This window comes from Macaca thibetana, chromosome X (genome assembly GCF_024542745.1).
Source record: "Macaca thibetana thibetana isolate TM-01 chromosome X, ASM2454274v1, whole genome shotgun sequence".
NCBI classification, from domain to species: Eukaryota; Metazoa; Chordata; class Mammalia; order Primates; family Cercopithecidae; genus Macaca; species Macaca thibetana.
This window is the reverse complement of record NC_065598.1, coordinates 73638524-73656223: the sequence shown is the minus strand read 5'-3', so window position 1 is coordinate 73656223 and position 17700 is coordinate 73638524. Positions and strand designations below refer to the sequence as shown.

At 34.9% G+C, this 17700-nt stretch overlaps 2 protein-coding genes across 45 annotated transcripts in view; one reads left to right on the top strand and one right to left on the bottom strand.

Annotated features, from left to right (window-relative positions):
- The window catches only part of LOC126946324 (cytochrome c oxidase subunit 7B, mitochondrial), a 1159743-nt gene that overhangs the window by 213624 nt on the left and 928419 nt on the right, over positions 1-17700 (bottom strand). The gene's annotated exons all lie outside the window — the stretch shown is intronic.
- The window catches only part of ATRX (ATRX chromatin remodeler), a 283723-nt gene that overhangs the window by 96767 nt on the left and 169256 nt on the right, over positions 1-17700 (top strand). For 7 of the 9 annotated variants that reach the window (XM_050776271.1, XM_050776277.1, XM_050776276.1 and 4 more), the window contains 2 exons: positions 320-3390; positions 8945-9017. In XM_050776271.1, the coding sequence (XP_050632228.1) occupies positions 320-3390; positions 8945-9017 (3144 nt within the window). The remainder of the gene's footprint in view (positions 1-319; positions 3391-8944; positions 9018-17700) is intronic. The other 2 variants (XM_050776280.1, XM_050776274.1) reach the window with 1 other exon arrangement.

Here is a 17700-nt window from a genome sequence, read left to right as displayed (position 1 = left end):
AGTGTTTCCTACTTTTGGGAGGAATTGTTACATAATCTTTTATGAGGTTTGTCTTTCATAGTATCATCATTGATGTCTTTAATGAAAGGTTGTTATTTTCTATCAAACCCTAGGTTTATGTCTAGTTTAAGTTTCTAGTAAAGAATAAGCAGATGACATAAATTACTACTAAAATTACTGGGAGTAAAATTTAAATCGCATTATAACAAAGAGATTAAAATGAGTTTTGTTGGGAATAGTGTTTATTTTTATTTTTTTAACCTATCTTTTCAGTTTCCTGAAAGAAGGGAATAATGTTTTAATCTTTAAAACATTTCAGATGGTGTGCAGAAGGTGGAAACTTGATTTGTTGTGACTTTTGCCATAATGCTTTCTGCAAGAAATGCATTCTGCGCAACCTTGGTCGAAAGGAGTTGTCCACAATAATGGATGAAAACAACCAATGGTATTGCTACATTTGTCACCCAGAGCCTTTGTTGGACTTGGTCACTGCATGTAACAGCGTATTTGAGAATTTGGAACAGTTGTTGCAGCAAAATAAGAAGAAGATAAAAGTTGACAGTGAAAAGAGTAATAAAGTATATGAACATACATCCAGATTTTCTCCAAAGAAGACTAGTTCAAATTGTAATGGAGAAGAAAAGAAATTAGATGATTCCTGTTCTGGCTCTGTAACCTACTCTTATTCCGCACTAATTGTGCCCAAAGAAATGATTAAGAAGGCAAAAAAACTGATCGAGACCACAGCCAACATGAACTCCAGTTATGTTAAATTTTTAAAGCAGGCAACAGATAATTCAGAAATCAGTTCTGCTACAAAATTACGTCAGCTTAAAGCTTTTAAGTCTGTGTTGGCTGATATCAAGAAAGCTCATCTTGCATTGGAAGAAGACTTAAATTCAGAGTTTCGAGCGTTGGATGCTGTAAATAAAGAGAAAAATACCAAAGAGCATAAAGTCATAGATGCTAAGTTTGAAACAAAAGCACGAAAAGGAGAAAAACCTTGTGCTTTGGAAAGGAAGGATATTTCAAAGTCAGAAGCTAAACTTTCAAGAAAACAGGTAGATAGTGAGCACATGGATCAGAATGTTCCAACAGAGGAACAAAGAGCAAATAAAAGTACCGGTGGTGAACATAAGAAATCTGATAGAAAAGAAGAACCTCAGTATGAACCTGCCAACACTTCGGAAGACTTAGACATGGATATTGTGTCTGTTCCTTCCTCAGTTCCAGAAGACATTTTTGAGAATCTTGAGACTGCAATGGAAGTTCAGAGTTCAGCTGATCATCAAGGGGATGGCAGCAGTGGAACTGAACAAGAACTGGAGAGTGCATCTGTAAAATTAAATATTTCTTCAAAAGACAACAGAGGAGGTATTAAATCAAAAACTACAGCTAAAGTAACAAAAGAATTATATGTTAAACTCACCCCTGTTTCCCTTTCTAATTCCCCAATTAAAGGTGCTGATTGTCAGGAAGTTCCACAAGATAAAGATGGCTATAAAAGTTGTGGTCTGAACCCCAAGTTAGAGAAATGTGGACTTGGACAGGAAAACAGTGATAATGAGCATTTGGTTGAAAATGAAGTTTCATTACTTTTAGAGGAATCTGATCTTCGAAGATCCCCACGTGTAAAGACCACACCCTTGAGGCGACAGACAGAAACCAACCCTGTAACATCTAATTCAGATGAAGAATGTAATGAAACAGTTAAGGAGAAACAAAAACTACCCGTTCCAGTGAGAAAAAAGGATAAGCGGAATTCTTCTGACAGTGCTATAGATAATCCTAAACCTAATAAATTGCCAAAATCTAAGCAATCAGAGACTGTGGATCAAAATTCAGATTCTGATGAAATGCTAGCAATCCTGAAAGAGGTAAGCAGGATGAGTCACAGTTCTTCTTCAGATACTGATGTTAATGAAATCCATACAAACCATAAGACTTTGTATGATTTAAAGACTCAGGCGGGGAAAGATGATAAAGGAAAAAGGAAACGAAAAAGTTCTACATCTGGCTCAGATTTTGATACTAAAAAAGGCAAATCAGCTAAGAGCGCTATAATTTCTAAAAAGAAACGACAAACCCAGTCTGAGTCTTCTAATTATGACTCAGAATTAGAAAAAGAGATAAAGAGCATGAGTAAAATTGGTGCTGCCAGAACCACCAAAAAAAGAATTCCAAATACAAAGGATTTTGACTCTTCCGAAGATGAAAAACACAGCAAAAAAGGAATGGATAATCAAGGGCACAAAGGTTTGAAGACCTCGCAAGAAGGATCGTCTGATGATGCTGAAAGGAAACAAGACAGAGAGAATTTCTCTTCAGCAGAAGGCACAGTTGATAAAGACACGACCATCATGGAATTAAGAGATCGACTTCCTAAGAAGCAGCAAGCAAGTGCTTCCTCTGATGGTGTCAGTAAGCTTTCTGGGAAAGAGGAGAGTTTTACTTCTTTGGATGTCAGAAAAGTTGCTGAAACTAAAGAAAAGAGCAAGCATCTCAAAACCAAAACATGTAAAAAAGTACAGGATGGCTTATCTGATATTGCTGAGAAATTCCTAAAGAAAGACCAGAGTGATGAAACTTCTGAAGATGATAAAAAGCAGAGCAAAAAGGGAGCTGAAGAAAAAAAGGAAATTTCAGACTTTAAGAAAAAAGTAATTAAAATGGAACAACAGTATGAATCTTCATCTGATGGCACTGAGAAGTTACCTGAGCGAGAAGAAATTTGTCATTTTCCTAAGGGCATAAAACAAAATAAGAATGAAACAACTGATGGAGAAAAGAAAAGTAAAAAAATAAGAGAGAAAACTTCTAAAAAGAAGGATGAATTATCTGATTATGCTGAGAAATCAACAGGGAAAGGAGATAGTTGTGACTCTTCAGAGGATAAAAAGAGTAAGAATGGAGCATATGGTAGAGAGAAGAAAAGGTGCAAGTTGCTTGGAAAGAGTTCAAGGAAGAGACAAGATTGTTCATCATCTGATACTGAGAAATATTCCATGAAAGAAGATGGTTGTAACTCTTCTGATAAGAGATTGAAAAGAATAGAATTGAGGGAAAGAAGAAATTTAAGTTCAAAGAGAAATACTAAGGAAATACAAAGTGGCTCATCATCATCTGATGCTGAGGAAAGTTCTGAAGATAATAAAAAGAAGAAGCAAAGAACTTCATCTAAAAAGAAGGCAGTCATTGTCAAGGAGAAAAAGAGAAACTCCCTGAGAACAAGCACTAAAAGGAAGCAAGCCGACATTACATCCTCATCTTCTGATATAGAAGATGATGATCAGAATTCTATAGGCGAGGGAAGCAGTGATGAACAGAAAATTAAGCCCGTGACTGAAAATTTAGTGCTGTCTTCACATACTGGATTTTGCCAATCTTCAGGTATGCAAAAATAAATAAAAAATTCATAATTTGTACTTTCCCCCTCTTGAATTACTACATTGTTTAATTTTCCCTGAAGCTAATCAAATTTAGGGTTACTAAGGAGAATACCACTTAAAATTATTTAGGAGTTTATTAAAAAAAACATTTCCCCATTTATTTTTCTACTGCCATTGGAAGATATTTTGAACATCGCTAGTATTCAGTATCAGGGATCCCAAATTTGTTGAGTAAATGACAAAATTTCTTTATCAATATTTAGTGCTTTTCTCTAGAGTAATGAGCAGTAGTTTATGAAGGAAAAGCGATTGGTACCAGTGGTTCAGTAGCTATTTATTTATATAATGGAAGTGAATCCTTGGTACTGGTATGACATGGTGTGTCAAAATTTTAACTGCCATGCATATGGCTTTTTAAGTTTGAACAGATAACTTTGTGTCTTATGAAATTCCCTTTAATTATTTTAATTTACCTAATTAAAACCCTTTGTTGGTGCTTATTAACTAGTTTCTAATGACATGAACAGACGTTTTTCTTTTAAAAACACTGTCAAAATAAAGGAAGGACGAAAATCCAAACATTAGCTCGATTAGCCTACTCTGATGAGGTAGAGTACTAGGAACATTAAAGTTTGGGTCAGCTGGTGAATAAAAATATTCTTAGGAATTAATTAAAATTAATCTTTAAAAATTTATGAAAAATAATTTTAAAAAGAGGTTTTTATTATTAAAGTTACTTTAAAAATCAGTTGTATAATACATGTGTATTGGTCATTTGTCTTTTTTTTTTTAGTCAGTAAGACCTGTCAGTTAACTATGGATACTCAGAATTTATTTAAAAATTTTTATGAAGTGGGTTTTACATAAAATTGTATTTCCAACATAGGTAGAATTAAAAAATTTTTCCTTTCAGTTCTTATGTTACAGTTTTCAATTGATCCCAATTGGATTTTAATGGAATTAATTTGAATCTTGGCTATTTTTTAAATTTAAATTTTTAATTTTGTAGAGATGAAGTCTTGCTATGTTACCCAGGCTGGTCTTGAACTCCTGGCATCAAGCAATCCTTCCACCTTGGCCTTCCAAAGTGTTGGAATTACAGGCATGAGCTACTGTGCCCAGCAAAATCTTGTTTTTTTAATAAAACTTTTCATTTCTTTTATGGAGTACTTATGACTTGACTTGAAAACCACATGTGATATGCATGGTGTGTGCTTCAGTTGAATGCTCTGCTGTATTGGATGACTAGATGGAGCTCTGTTTGTGTGGCTATTGTAATTCAAGTTCACAGTTTCTTACCTGAAATTCTTGGGGTCTATTGTGTTTCAGAATTTACAACTTTTTGTCTTTTAGAAAAATAATAGAGAGCAGTTACTATATATTTTATAAAAGCCCCAGTGGGGCCTGATGCAACACCAGATAATCAAACACAGTATTTCTGCAGCAAAACATTTGAAGATTCACATGTTTTCTTCATGTGAATAAGCAGTTTAGAACAGGTTTTGCTGCCAGATTGTCTTTGGTACCCTCTTACAGAAACTTTCCGTTTTGAGAGTGTTTTAGATTTCAAAATTATGTATAAGGGATTATGGACTTATATTAAAAATACAGAATCTAATAGTTACTTTTATGTCAAATCAATGTTTTAGTTGTTAGGTTAGCTGTGAAAATCCTTATTAAGGATTAGAGTTTAAGAATAATAAATGGTGTTTAAAAATTTAGTTAAAAATCCATTAAAAATTATATGTCACAACTAATTTTATTTCTGGTTTTATTTATTTGGATCTTCTCTCTTTTTTTCTTAGTATGGCTAATTTTAAACTTTGGAAAATTGGTTTCTGTGATTAAACAGTTTCACTGGTGAAATCAATATGTTTGATTTCAAGTATTTTACTACTTTACTTTCTCAAGATCTCACTTGATTTATTGATACCTATGAAAGTATTACACACCTCTCATGTTGAGAATTATTAATTTTTGGTGTAATAATTAATATGCATTCATTAGGCCTTAAGAAGGGATGGTGATATATGGCAAATACTCAATTGATGCATCTCCTGATAATTACTTATCTCAGCACTGATCTAGATCACTGTGTTCCATTTTGATTTATTTAACTTTGATCTGAAGGACAAATAGGCTGATGGGGAGGTAAACTTTTCCTGAGGTGTGTATCAAGAGAAACTTTGAGAATCTGTTACTTCAGCAAATGCCAATCCTTCAACTCCTTGGTGAAATATGCCTTGTTGAGATTTTCTTTACCCTGGATATTTTTGGGGGCTAAGCTGATTATTTGGGATGAAATAAGAAAGAAGATAAATTTGTTAGGGAATTTAACCTGTCAAAAATGGGGCCTTGTCAATAGAAACAAGTAGAATAGAATATGAGTGCCTTGAAAATAAGCACTGTGGGCCGGGCGCGGTGGCTCAAGCCTGTAATCCCAGCACTTTGGGAGGCCGAGACGGGCGGATCACGAGGTCAGGAGATCGAGACCATCCTGGCTAACACGTTGAAACCCCGTCTCTACTAAAAAATACAGAAAACTAGCCGGGCGCGGTGGCGGGCGCCTGTAGTCCCAACTGCTCGGGAGGCTGAGGCAGGAGAATGGCGTGAACCCGGGAGGCGGAGCTTGCAGTGAGCTGAGATCTGGCCACTGCACTCCAGCCTGGGCGACAGAGCGAAACTCCGTCTCAAAAAAAAAAAAAAAAGAAAATAAGCACTGTGTAAAAAGTTCTGTTTTTAAAGATAAGTTTGTGTGTGAGCCAATGTTACGATATTCCTTCAGAATTTACTTACATGCTTATATAAGCATGCTGAATTTATGTACTCCTCTGTCTAGCTTAATTTTAGGTCACAGTTTTAGAAGGTTAAAACAAAAACCCTGCCCCCTATTGAGTTTAGAGGATTCCAGTTTATTTGCAGTATTTGGGTATCATATTACAGCTACAGTATATTCCTAGAAATATGGGCTTGGTAATGGCATGAATAACCAAGATGAAGAACATGGTCCTAGGAGATTGCAGTTTAATGCAAGACAGACTTAGAGAAATCATTAAAAAAGGTAATAGAAGAAAGATATAAAACTAGATTGGGGCCTGTAATCCCAGCACTTTGGGAGGCCAAGGTGGGCGGATCATCTGAGGTCAGTAGTTCGAAACCAGTCTGGCCAACATGGTGAAACCCCATCTCTACTAAAAATACAAAAAAATTAGCCACGTGTGGTGGCACACACCTGTAATCCCAGCTACTTGGGAGGCTGAAGCAGGAGAATCGCTTGAACCCGGGAGATGGAGAGTGCAGTGAGCCGCGATCACGCCACTATACTTCAGCCTGGGCAACAGAGCGAGACTCCGTCTCAAAACAAAAACAACGACAGTCTATAATGGGGCTACACAATAAATAGCAGTGAGATATTTAAATATTTGGGGAAATACATAGAAGAATAGTTGGCATTTGAACCTCAAAGGATAGGTCAGATTTTGAAAGGTGTAGTAAAGAGGGAGTGACAGTGCTAATTATATTTCATTTGAAGATTGGTCTGTTTGGATGAGATATTTATTGTGAGTTTGCTGGGATGTTATGAAATCTCTTCTCTCTCTCTCTCTTTTTTTTTTTTTGAGTTGAAGTCTCACTCTGTCACCCAGGCTGGACACAATCTCGACTCACTACAACCCCTGCTCACTGCAACCTCCGCCTTCTGGGTTCAAGCAATTCTCGTGCCTCAGGCTCCCGAGTAGCTGAGATTACAGGCACATGCCACCACACCGGCTAAGTTTTGTATTTTTAGTAGAGACGAGGTTTCTCCATATTGGCCAGGCTGGCCTCGAACTCCTGACCTCAAGTGATCTGCCCGCCTCAGCCTCCCAAAGTGTTGGCATTACAGGCTTCAGCCACCATGCCTGGCCTTATTTAGTGTATTTCTATCCTGAGCCTGTAGGTGTCTGTTTTCTTTATAGATTTTTTTTCCTCCATTTCTCTTCAACATTTTATTGTGAAAAACATTGAAGTATACATCAAAGCATCTACCATTAATATTATACTGTATTTTCTTGATAACATATCTATATATCCTTCTGTCTATCCATCAGTGTATTTTTTTTTTGCCTTTTTAGCTTTTCATTTTGCATAATTATAAATCCACAAGAATTTGTAAAAAAATAAGAAATACAGGGAGGTCTCAGATACACTTCACTTAGTTTCCCTCAAGGGTAACATCTTGTAACTGTAGTACAGTGTCAAAACCAGAAAACTGAAGATTTATTCAGATTTCACCAGTTTCACATGCACTCATTTGTGTGTGTGCAAGTATAGTTCAATGCAGTTGTACCCCATGTGTATCTTTGTATAATCACCACCACAACTAAGATATCAAACCAGTTCCATTATCACAAGGCTCCCTAATGATACTGCTGTCCTTACCTCCATTCCTGACATCTGGCAACTAGTAATCTGTTCTTCATCACTGTAATTTTGCTATTTTGAAATGGAATCATGAAGTATATAACCTTTTGAGATTGGCTTTTTTCACTTAGTATAATACCCGTAAAATCTTTGATGCATTTCAAATTAAATGGTACACATCAGCATACTTCTCCTGAAATACTTAAGCATGCATAATATTAACCTACAGTTTGATATTTCAGTTTGTTTTTCTTTTTAAGTAAAATTTATGTAGAATGAAATGCCCAAATCTTAACCTCTTTAGATTTTTTTTTTTTTTTTTTTTTTTTTTGTGATAGAGTCTTACTCTGTTGCCCAGGCTGGAGTGCAGTGGTGCAATCTCGGCTTACTGCAATCTCCGCCTCCCGGGTTCAGGTGATTCTTCTGCCTCTTTCTCCCTGGTAGCTGGGATTACAGGTGTACACCACCATGCCTGGTTAATTTTTGTGTTTTTAGTAGAGACGGGATTTCGCCATGTTGGCCAGGCTGGTCTGGAACTCCTGACCTCAGGTGATCCACCTGCCTCGGCTTCCCAAGGTGCTGGGATTACAGGCATGAGCCACCTTGCCTGGCCCTCTTTAGATTTTTAATCAGAAGATAGAAATGTAGCTTTTTATAAGAAAATAAGTTTTACTGTACTGAACTGTATCACTGGGTAACTCAGATCACGAATACCATACACATTCAACTGCATTTTAAAATTACTTGCTACTACCAAAACATTAATACCGGTTTTGCTATTCCTCGAAGTTACAGCACCTGTTAATGTCAAAATTAAAATGGATCAGTACAAAGGTTATTGCGGCAAGAAACTTGTGCTAATATGATGACTGTTGATACAGAATTATTACTGAGAAGGGTGGACTTTAAAAGCATTGTGCCCTGGGAAGGAACTCTGAAATATATAAGGGCCAGCTATTTATCATTTTACTGTTGGCACTTCACAAATACTCGGTTATGTTTTCTATAAGAATGCTTTTTACTCATATTTTGGAGTCCAGAGTTTAGACCCCACTTAGTTTGCTTTAAAGTTTTTGGCTTTCAGTTTTATTTTACATGGTTTTAATTATATAGCTTATTTAAAGCTAATTTTAAGTACACTTTTTTCCCTCAAGGAGATGAAGCCTTATCTAAATCAGTGCCTGTCACAGTGGATGATGATGATGACGACAATGATCCTGAGAATAGGTATGATTCCATCTGTAAGGACTTTAAAAAGATTATAACACACCCTAGGCATGGGCACAAACAGCAGCAACGGAACAGCAAGCAGGTTGTAAAAACCAGGAGTGCCTGCCTTAGAAAGACTCGCTCACAGTCTTCCTGCAAGTTTGAAAGAAAGGCCAGAAAATGGGCTAAAACTCAGAAACCTTAAGAGAAAGTAATATTATTTACACACCTAGCATAGGGTGTGTTATAAATACAGAACTGTCAATTTTATGTTTCTGTGTAAACTGCGATAATTTTTTTGGAATAATTTATTTTGACAGATTATTGATGAAAGTAAATCATATCTCAATAAATTGGTAACAACAGACATCTCCTCTATATTTGACTATTGTTAATTGCCATCCAATATGGTGGTCCTATTTATTAAGGCCTGTTGAGAGTAAACAAAAGGAGAGATTACTCAGATATTTAAGATTAAGAAATTGCTTTCAAAATAAGTGTAAATTTGCAAGGTATCTAGACTGAGTTAAACCAGTTTTCAAATAAAATAGAAACACACGGTATGAGAGCATTTACTTTAGTAAGACTTAATAGGTTTAAATATCAACAGTGTAGCCTATACAGATATACTTAAGTAAGGAGTGGCTGGGTGAAGAAAAAAAAAGACACTATCAGTATAGTGAAGAATAAGGAAAACAACGGTATTAAAGAATATAGCTATAAGGTTTCAACATAACTTTTAAACACTTCCTGGACAATAGCATACCCCATGCTCATAATCTTCAGCAAGAAGATAGTGTGGTATAGTGCATGGAATTTTGGAATAATGGGCATAAGGGTATCTGATTTCTAACATTTTTAACAACTGTCTGTGTCATCATGGGCAGGTGACTTTACTTTTTGTCAAAAATTTACTATATTTAAGAAGAAAAAGTTGGGCGAAATTTTCTCTAATTCTTGTACCAAAAAATCCATGATAGATTTGAGATGATTTCATTAAAGAGCACTACATTAACCATTCATTTATTCCTAATAGTAAGTTCTAACATTAAGAAAACATAAAAATACACATGTAATTTTATGTCATAATTTTGTAAGAAATGAATTGAGTTAGTAAATGCCCTGGATTCAGCTGTTAGTCTCACTCTTTTATATCTTGCTGATGCTGTTAGGTTTCTCTGTTGCAAAGGTCAGCATTCTGCTAATTAACAGAATAATGTTTTTATTAAGGTGAATGAACAGTTTTATTTTACACTTTTGAATAGAGCTTAATTGTGGACACAAAGATTCAGATTCTGCTTGCCTACTTTTTTAAATTTAAAAATGTATATCCATTTATTTTGTGGGATAGGTGGTAGGTTCCAGAATGGAGTAATAAGGGCATACAATTTATTCATCAGGGGTTTTATATTACATCATCACAGCCAGATACTGAAAGCATTTAAAATTTTATTCTTTTTTAAGATACTTTACTCTTTCTTCATTTGTATTTGCTACTATTTGATTTTCTATACATCATGAGGCCTCAGATGTTATTCAAAGGCTAATAATGTTTTAAACAGTCTGCATCTTAATTTAACTGTGAATGATTACTTTAATTTCATATTCAACCACCAAATAAGAGTGTTGTTAAGGTATAATTTTTGTGTGTGTGTGTTAGAGCTTGTCAAAATATAAATATCATTTTCAACTTTTAAGTTACCTGATCATGTCTCTTTGTAACTGGCAAGTATTTTATTGGAAAGTATCTTTAATTCCATCTTGAATTTGTGATTAAAAAATACAACCCTGTTGAGTACTTTTGAGAAGAACTGAATTTTATCTTGAGCCTGTCTCTATACTCAGTTTAATGTGTTTTCATAAAATATACAATTCATTAACTTGTTTAATATTCACTATACCAAAGAGAGATCTAATACCCATGGGTTATGTAGTCATGATGGGGATACAAATACTTTCTTGCACTATTTTAGTATAGATTATATATTTGAGCATAGTTGAATATGCACTAAGCAACTTAAAAAATTCATTTGCAGATCACGATTAAGTCTTAGAATTATTTTTCTAACTTCCTAATTTTTTAGTAGGTTGTATTTTGGTAGACAGCATATTGTAATTGTATGTAAATTTGTACACAATTGTGTATAAATTGTGCATAAATCTTATATGCTTTGCCTTTTTAGCAGTATTGTAATACATTTTCAGTGTTGGTGTTTATGAAGAGATAAATAGTGTATTATTGCAAATGGTTAACTATTTGGATGCAATAAATTTTTGTAAACCTTTTTTCTTGTTCAAGCATTTAATTTTAATAATGTTACTTTTTTATATCATGAGAGTTGACGTAATTTGTTATTACAATATATAGGCTAGTTTGTAGCCAAAGAAGTTTTGAAATTTTGAAATTTAGGGCGTAAATGCTTTTAATTCCCCTAACATACATACTTAAATATATTTGTGTGGAAGTTTTGCAATAGATTTAACTATTTACTTTTTCAGTTTTAAAGCTATGATAGCTTTTGAGGTCATTTAAAAAACTTAGTCATATCCTGAATATTTTAGTAAATGTGAATAAATTTCTGTTTTAGCATACTATTATGTAGCATCACTCATATTTGAAAGTAAATGTATACTATTATGAGACAGAGTGGTCTAACCTGTAAATTAATTACTATTTAATTGCATTTACTTAGTGAACAAGGACAAAATATTATAGGTTGATCAACACTTGTATGTTTCTGGTTTAGCTTTTTATAAAAAAAGTAGACTAATCATATATTTTGAATTTTATATAACTGAAATTTTATTTCAAATTTTTAGGGCTTAGGCTTTATGTGGTTTTTCAATGGCAGAATAATAATACCAAATAGGTTGTCAGGTTTTCAAATATATACACGTAATTTTAAAGTAATATATTTGAATGTACCATTAGGATAGGGTTTCATTGGCCTTTCAAATACTTGTTAATTGGATTTTAAATTGGTTCTTTCTTTGAAAAGACATCCATTCATATAATTTATTTCAATTCAGTAATTAGGCTGGCATTGAAAATACATCATAATTCCTATATGTTCAATATAAATGGGGATATTTTGACCAAACATTTTCTAATAATATCATATATTTTAATTTAATATCTGTACTGGGAATGAGCCTCAAGTAATAAGATAGTAGTGTGTTCAAGTGTTAACAGTATTAGTTTTGAGGTCATTAAACTAGGCTTGTCTTTAGAGACTGCATACCGAACAATCACTGAAGAGACCATTTATCCCCCCAAAAATTATCTTTTGAAATTTCTTTATTCGTTTATTTTGCAGGATGTGAAAAATATTTACAGTTGAACTTTTGAGAGCAAGAGACCAAATTGCTAGGTTTTTCTAAATTAGCATTCTTTCTCCCTGACAACTTTGACTAAGAGCTGAGATTTCTACATGGATGTCTGCTCCCCCAACAAAAACATTTATTTTATTGTTGAAATGTGCTTAATTGGGTCTAGTAATACTCCACATTTTTTCTCATAATTTCTCTGTGGGTGCGACTGAATGCTTTTTTTTTCATAGAAGCTAAATTTGATGTGGAGATTGCTAAAAAAAAATTGCCCCATTGTTCTATTTAATTATATTGGGACAAGACCATAGCATTTTAAATTTCCAACTAACTATTGTTGTATCATTTGATAATAATTTTGCATTTCAAACTAGAAAATATGCGAATGATTTTTTTTTCCTACTGGCTTGGTGTGGGTATTCTGTTGATGAAGGCTCTATACTGTTAATCTAGCATATTTTTGGAGGAAACTAATGATTTCTGGATGTTATTTATGCCTAAGAAGATATTTAATGATTGTTTACTTGATTTCAGCACAGTTAATGGCATGGGTATATCACAAGTCCCTTAATCATTTGATGTTCACTTTGCTTTCATTTTAAACACTTTTTCAAATGTCTCTCTCCTACACATGTTGTCTATTCTCTATGCAAATTTGCTAAATTTGGAATTATTTTTTTCCTGATTTTTTTTGTGGTAGTTCTGTTTCGTTAGCAAAACTTCTTTGATTCTCCTTTATTGTACTTGAAAGACAAAGGTGGCATTTTAAATTAAATATTTTACTTGTTTTTCCATTTGAGTAAGAGATTTAAATATCTAGCAATTTTATGGTAATTATTTTCAATTTCCTTTGTCTATATAGCGCAGGTAAGTATTGCAAGTCATTTAAGTACAACACAGGTGTCCAGCCAGTAGATAGGATCTACTTGTAGATATCTAAACTGGCTGTAGTTGTTTTTGGCTTTCTTTTTTCTACTAGAATTCCAAGTAAGGAAAGACATATGATGTGTAGTGGTGACCTTTGTCCTTTTATGGTCAAAATTTAAACATTATAACCAGTGTTTCTTTCTTGTTCTCTGTTCTTTGGTGATATTGGAACTTCCAGAAAATAAGAAATAGGTCTTCCTCAAAAAAGAAAAAAAGAAAAAAGAAAAAGGAGAGAATTTGGATTGCTAGTGTTAGCAAAAGTGATTCATTTTTCTGACTTAATATCCTTTGTCTTTAACTTTGAAATTTCAAAATAAATTGAGATGAGTAAATTCTGTGTTTTCATTTTTCAAGTATAAAAATATTGAACTAGTTATTTAATATGATCAAATTTCCCATCTTAATTTGAATATGTTTTTTCTTGTTAAAATGCCTCTAAAACTGGTTTAAATTTTTGTATAAAATGAGGGAATACACATGTAATAATTCAGGCCTATTGAAACATAAGAGTCTGTATGAATTATTAATAACTGTGGGTTCTTAATTTCATAGTTTTTATTCTACTCCCAAGATTTTTTAAAAAAGTCATTTGATATTAATTTTCCTGGTACCCTCACCAAAAAGGATACAGAGCTGCTTTTAATTAACTACCCACATTGCAGGATTTGTGACTAAAAAAAATGTTTCAAACCATTGTTTAGCGTTTTGATTATTTGGCGACTTCATTATTACCTCATGAATTCCACCATTTTGGGGTACAGATCCTTGTGCCTTAATATTTTTATATATACATAATATTTATATATAATATATAATATATATTATATGTAATATATATAATATATATAAAAATATAATATATATATATATTTTTTGAGACAGAGTCTCGCTCTGTTACCCAGGCTGGAGTGCAGTGGCATGATCTCGGCTTACTGCAACCTTCACTTCCCTGTTTCAAGCAATCCTCCTGCCCCAACCTCCTGAGTAGCTGGGATTGCAGGTGCCCACCACCATACCTGGCTAATTTTTGAATTTTTAGTAGAGACGAGATATCACCACGTTGGCCAGGCTGGTCTTGAACTCCTGACCTCAAGTGATGTGCCCGCCTCAGCCTGCCAAAGTGCTGGGATTACAGGCATGAGTCGCCACTCCTGGCCAGTCATATTTTTTAATAGAAAACTTAATATTGATACTAATTTTGAACCTGAGTTAAAATATATACTAATATGAATTTTGAATAATTCCATATTCTATAACCTTTTTTTTTTTTTTTTTTGAGACAGAGTCTCACTCTGTCACCCAGACTGGAGTGCAGTGGCACAATCTCCGCTCACTGCAACCTCCGCCTCCTGGGTTCAGGCGATTCTCTTGCCTCAGCCTCCTGAGTAGCTGGGACTACAGGTGCCTGCCACCACGCCCGGCTAATTTTTGTAGTTTTAGTAGAGACGGGGTTTTGCCATGTTGGCCAGGCTGGTCTCAAACTCCTGACCTCAGGTTATTCGCCTGCCTTGGCCTCCCAAATTGTTGGGATTACAGGCGCGAGCCATCATGCCCGGCCACATGTTTTGTTTTTTAATTCCTATCCCTTAGATATATGACATTTATTAAAACAAAGCCTCACACCCTACTAAAATATTTAACATTCCTTGGCTATATTCCTTTGAATTATTTTACATATCAAACTTTAAAATATGGTGTGATGCTTTAGTACTACATATACTTAGGTACCTCTAAAGTGCATGCATTTAAACCTATTATCTTATATAGAATTCTGTTAATTAAGTACTCTATTATGATATTGTACACAAAAAATTTTTAAGCAAATTTTATCACCTTGTTTATGGATGCCCAGTATTTTGGCCTTCTAAAAATATATTTTTTTTCCAGCAATTTTCTTCAAACCTGTTCTCAGAACCTCTTAAAAGATAAAATGGTAATTGTAGAATGTATCTCAGATGGCCTATCAGTGCATTTTAGAGTGCATACTGGATTAAATATGTTTAAAACTCCTTTTTAGTCTTTAAAAAATCAAACTGGGTGCAGTGGCTCACACTTGCAATCCCAATGCTTTGGGAGGCTGTGGTGGGAGGATCACTTGAGGCCAGGAGTTTAAGACCAGCCTGGGCAACATGGTGAGACCCTGTCTCTACTAAAAAAAAAAAAAAAAAAAAAAAAAAAATTAGCTGGGCATGGTGGCACATACCTGTAGCTCCAGCTACTCAGGATACCAAGGCAGAATGATTGCTTTAGCCCAGGAGTTCAAGGTTACAAGGATCTGTGTTTGTGCCACTTCATTCTAGCCTGGGCAACAGAGCAAGACTGTCTCTAAAATAAAATAAAAATTAAAGCTTGAATTCTTGCATTTCTGAATACACAAATTTGAAATATGCGAAATACACATATTTTTTAAAATGGGTGCCCGTGCCGTGGCTTACGCCTATAATCCCAGCGCTTTGGGAGGCTGAGGTGGGTGGATCACCTGAGGTCAGGAGTTTGAGACCTTCCTGGTCAACATGATGAAAGCCTGTTTCTACTAAAACTACAAAAATTAGCTGGGTGTGGTGGCATGCACCTATAGTCCTAGGTACTCAGGAGGCTGAGGCAGGAGAATTGCTTGAACCTGTGAGACGGAGGTTGCAGTGAGCCTCTCACACTCCAGGTTGAGATCGCGCTACTGCACTCCAGCCTGGGTGACAGAACAAGACTGTCTAAAAAAAAGGGATCATCTGTATTTGCCCAGGCACTCATTAGCGTACAAGTGTTAACAAGTAGAGGATATAGTGCTGGCACAGTAAAATTAATAGCAGATTGGGATTTAGGATCTTAGGTTCTACTCCTGACTTTGCCACTAGTTAGCTTTGTTTCTTTGACTGAGTCATTTCCTATATCTAAGCCTGTTTCATCGTCTGTAAAATGACAAAGCTGTACTCTAAGGTTCATCGTTTTAGCTCTAATATTTTGTATTGCTTTTATTATGGCTCAAAAGCTCCCTGGTGCAAGAGGTCCTTCTCTTGATTGCATTTTAAGTAACTCAATATTTTGAATTATTGATTTACCTATCAGCAAGAGGTGGTTTACTTTCCTTTCCTGTTTGAGTGCTTAAACAAGAGACATTACTCTTTTCCTTTCTAGATAGGATTGGAGTTAATAAAGGCTTTCTTGGCTTTCTCCTATTTTTTTTTTTTCCGATTGCTTGTTTGTCATTGTGTTGTTGGGCTCACTTCTTATTATTTTATTTGTGCTTTCTTTTAGTAATGGTGTTATCTTGGTGTTCATTATGTACTTTGGAAGACTTAGTATATGTGGGTTTTGGGGTCCTATTTATTTTCTCATGCGCCAGTTCCGATCATTGTTTGTTTGTGGGTTTTTTACCCTTCCTCCCATATTGTTTTGCTTTCTCCCCCTCTCCCTTCCCTCCCTTTCAGGAAAATGGAGGAGTGGCTCCATTACTTCTGGCTCTGCCCAGGTTTTCTGCCACAAGAGTGGCACGGCCTGTGCCTCTAATGCTTCTGATAGAGTCGTGACTGCTTTGGATGCTACACCTGCCCCAAGATGTAATATTGAGCATTGAGATTCCAGGGGCAGTACATCGTCCTGGAAAGCCTCAAGAAAGGAAACTTCAGAGCAAACAGAATCAACTAGGGATCATGACTATACATCCATCACATGCATACCAGCATGGGTCCAGCCGAGGCCTCCAAAATGATGCTTTGCCAGCCTCAGCTGGTTCTCAAGTGATGATATCCTTGAAGTCTCTGTGGCCCGTGACTCCAGAGTTAAGGTAGTGGAGTTTCCCTTTAAAGCATCTCACAGCAGGCTTTGTAGATGGGACACATCTCACTTCAACATGCTTGCTGACTACTCAGGTTGAAGGTCAGCCTCAGCCCTTAGGTCCATTAAATTAAGTTCTAATTTTGAAATGTAGGTTATTATGTTACAGGCTAGGTTTATGGTAGACTGGGTCTTTGACATATTGGACTTCAGTAATAACTTATGCAAAATGATTCAATTTATTCTTTTTAGGGCTTAATTTACATAGCTATAAATTAAGTTTTCCTTTGGACAGAAGGTGTTAAAAGAGCAAAAATAAAACCTTTAGCCAGGTAGTCTCCATCACTCTGTATATAATTTGTGATTTGGAGAAAAATGACCTGAAGTTTGTAATTTTTTGGCTTCTGAATGTACTATGATTGTTCTATATGTTATGATCTTATTGAAAGTTGTCGCTAAGTTGTAATTCTACAGTATGTGGATCTGATTTCACTTTATATGATTTATTAATAGGTATGCAATTGTATCTTATCTCATGTACATCACATTTCTTAGTCTAATGACAATCCAGAACTTGAGAATGCATTAAGTAGGTTTACATATTGTGACCTTCCATTTTTTAGTAGACATATTCTTTGGAGACTAGGACTTGAAAGAAGAAAAATTATGTGATTTC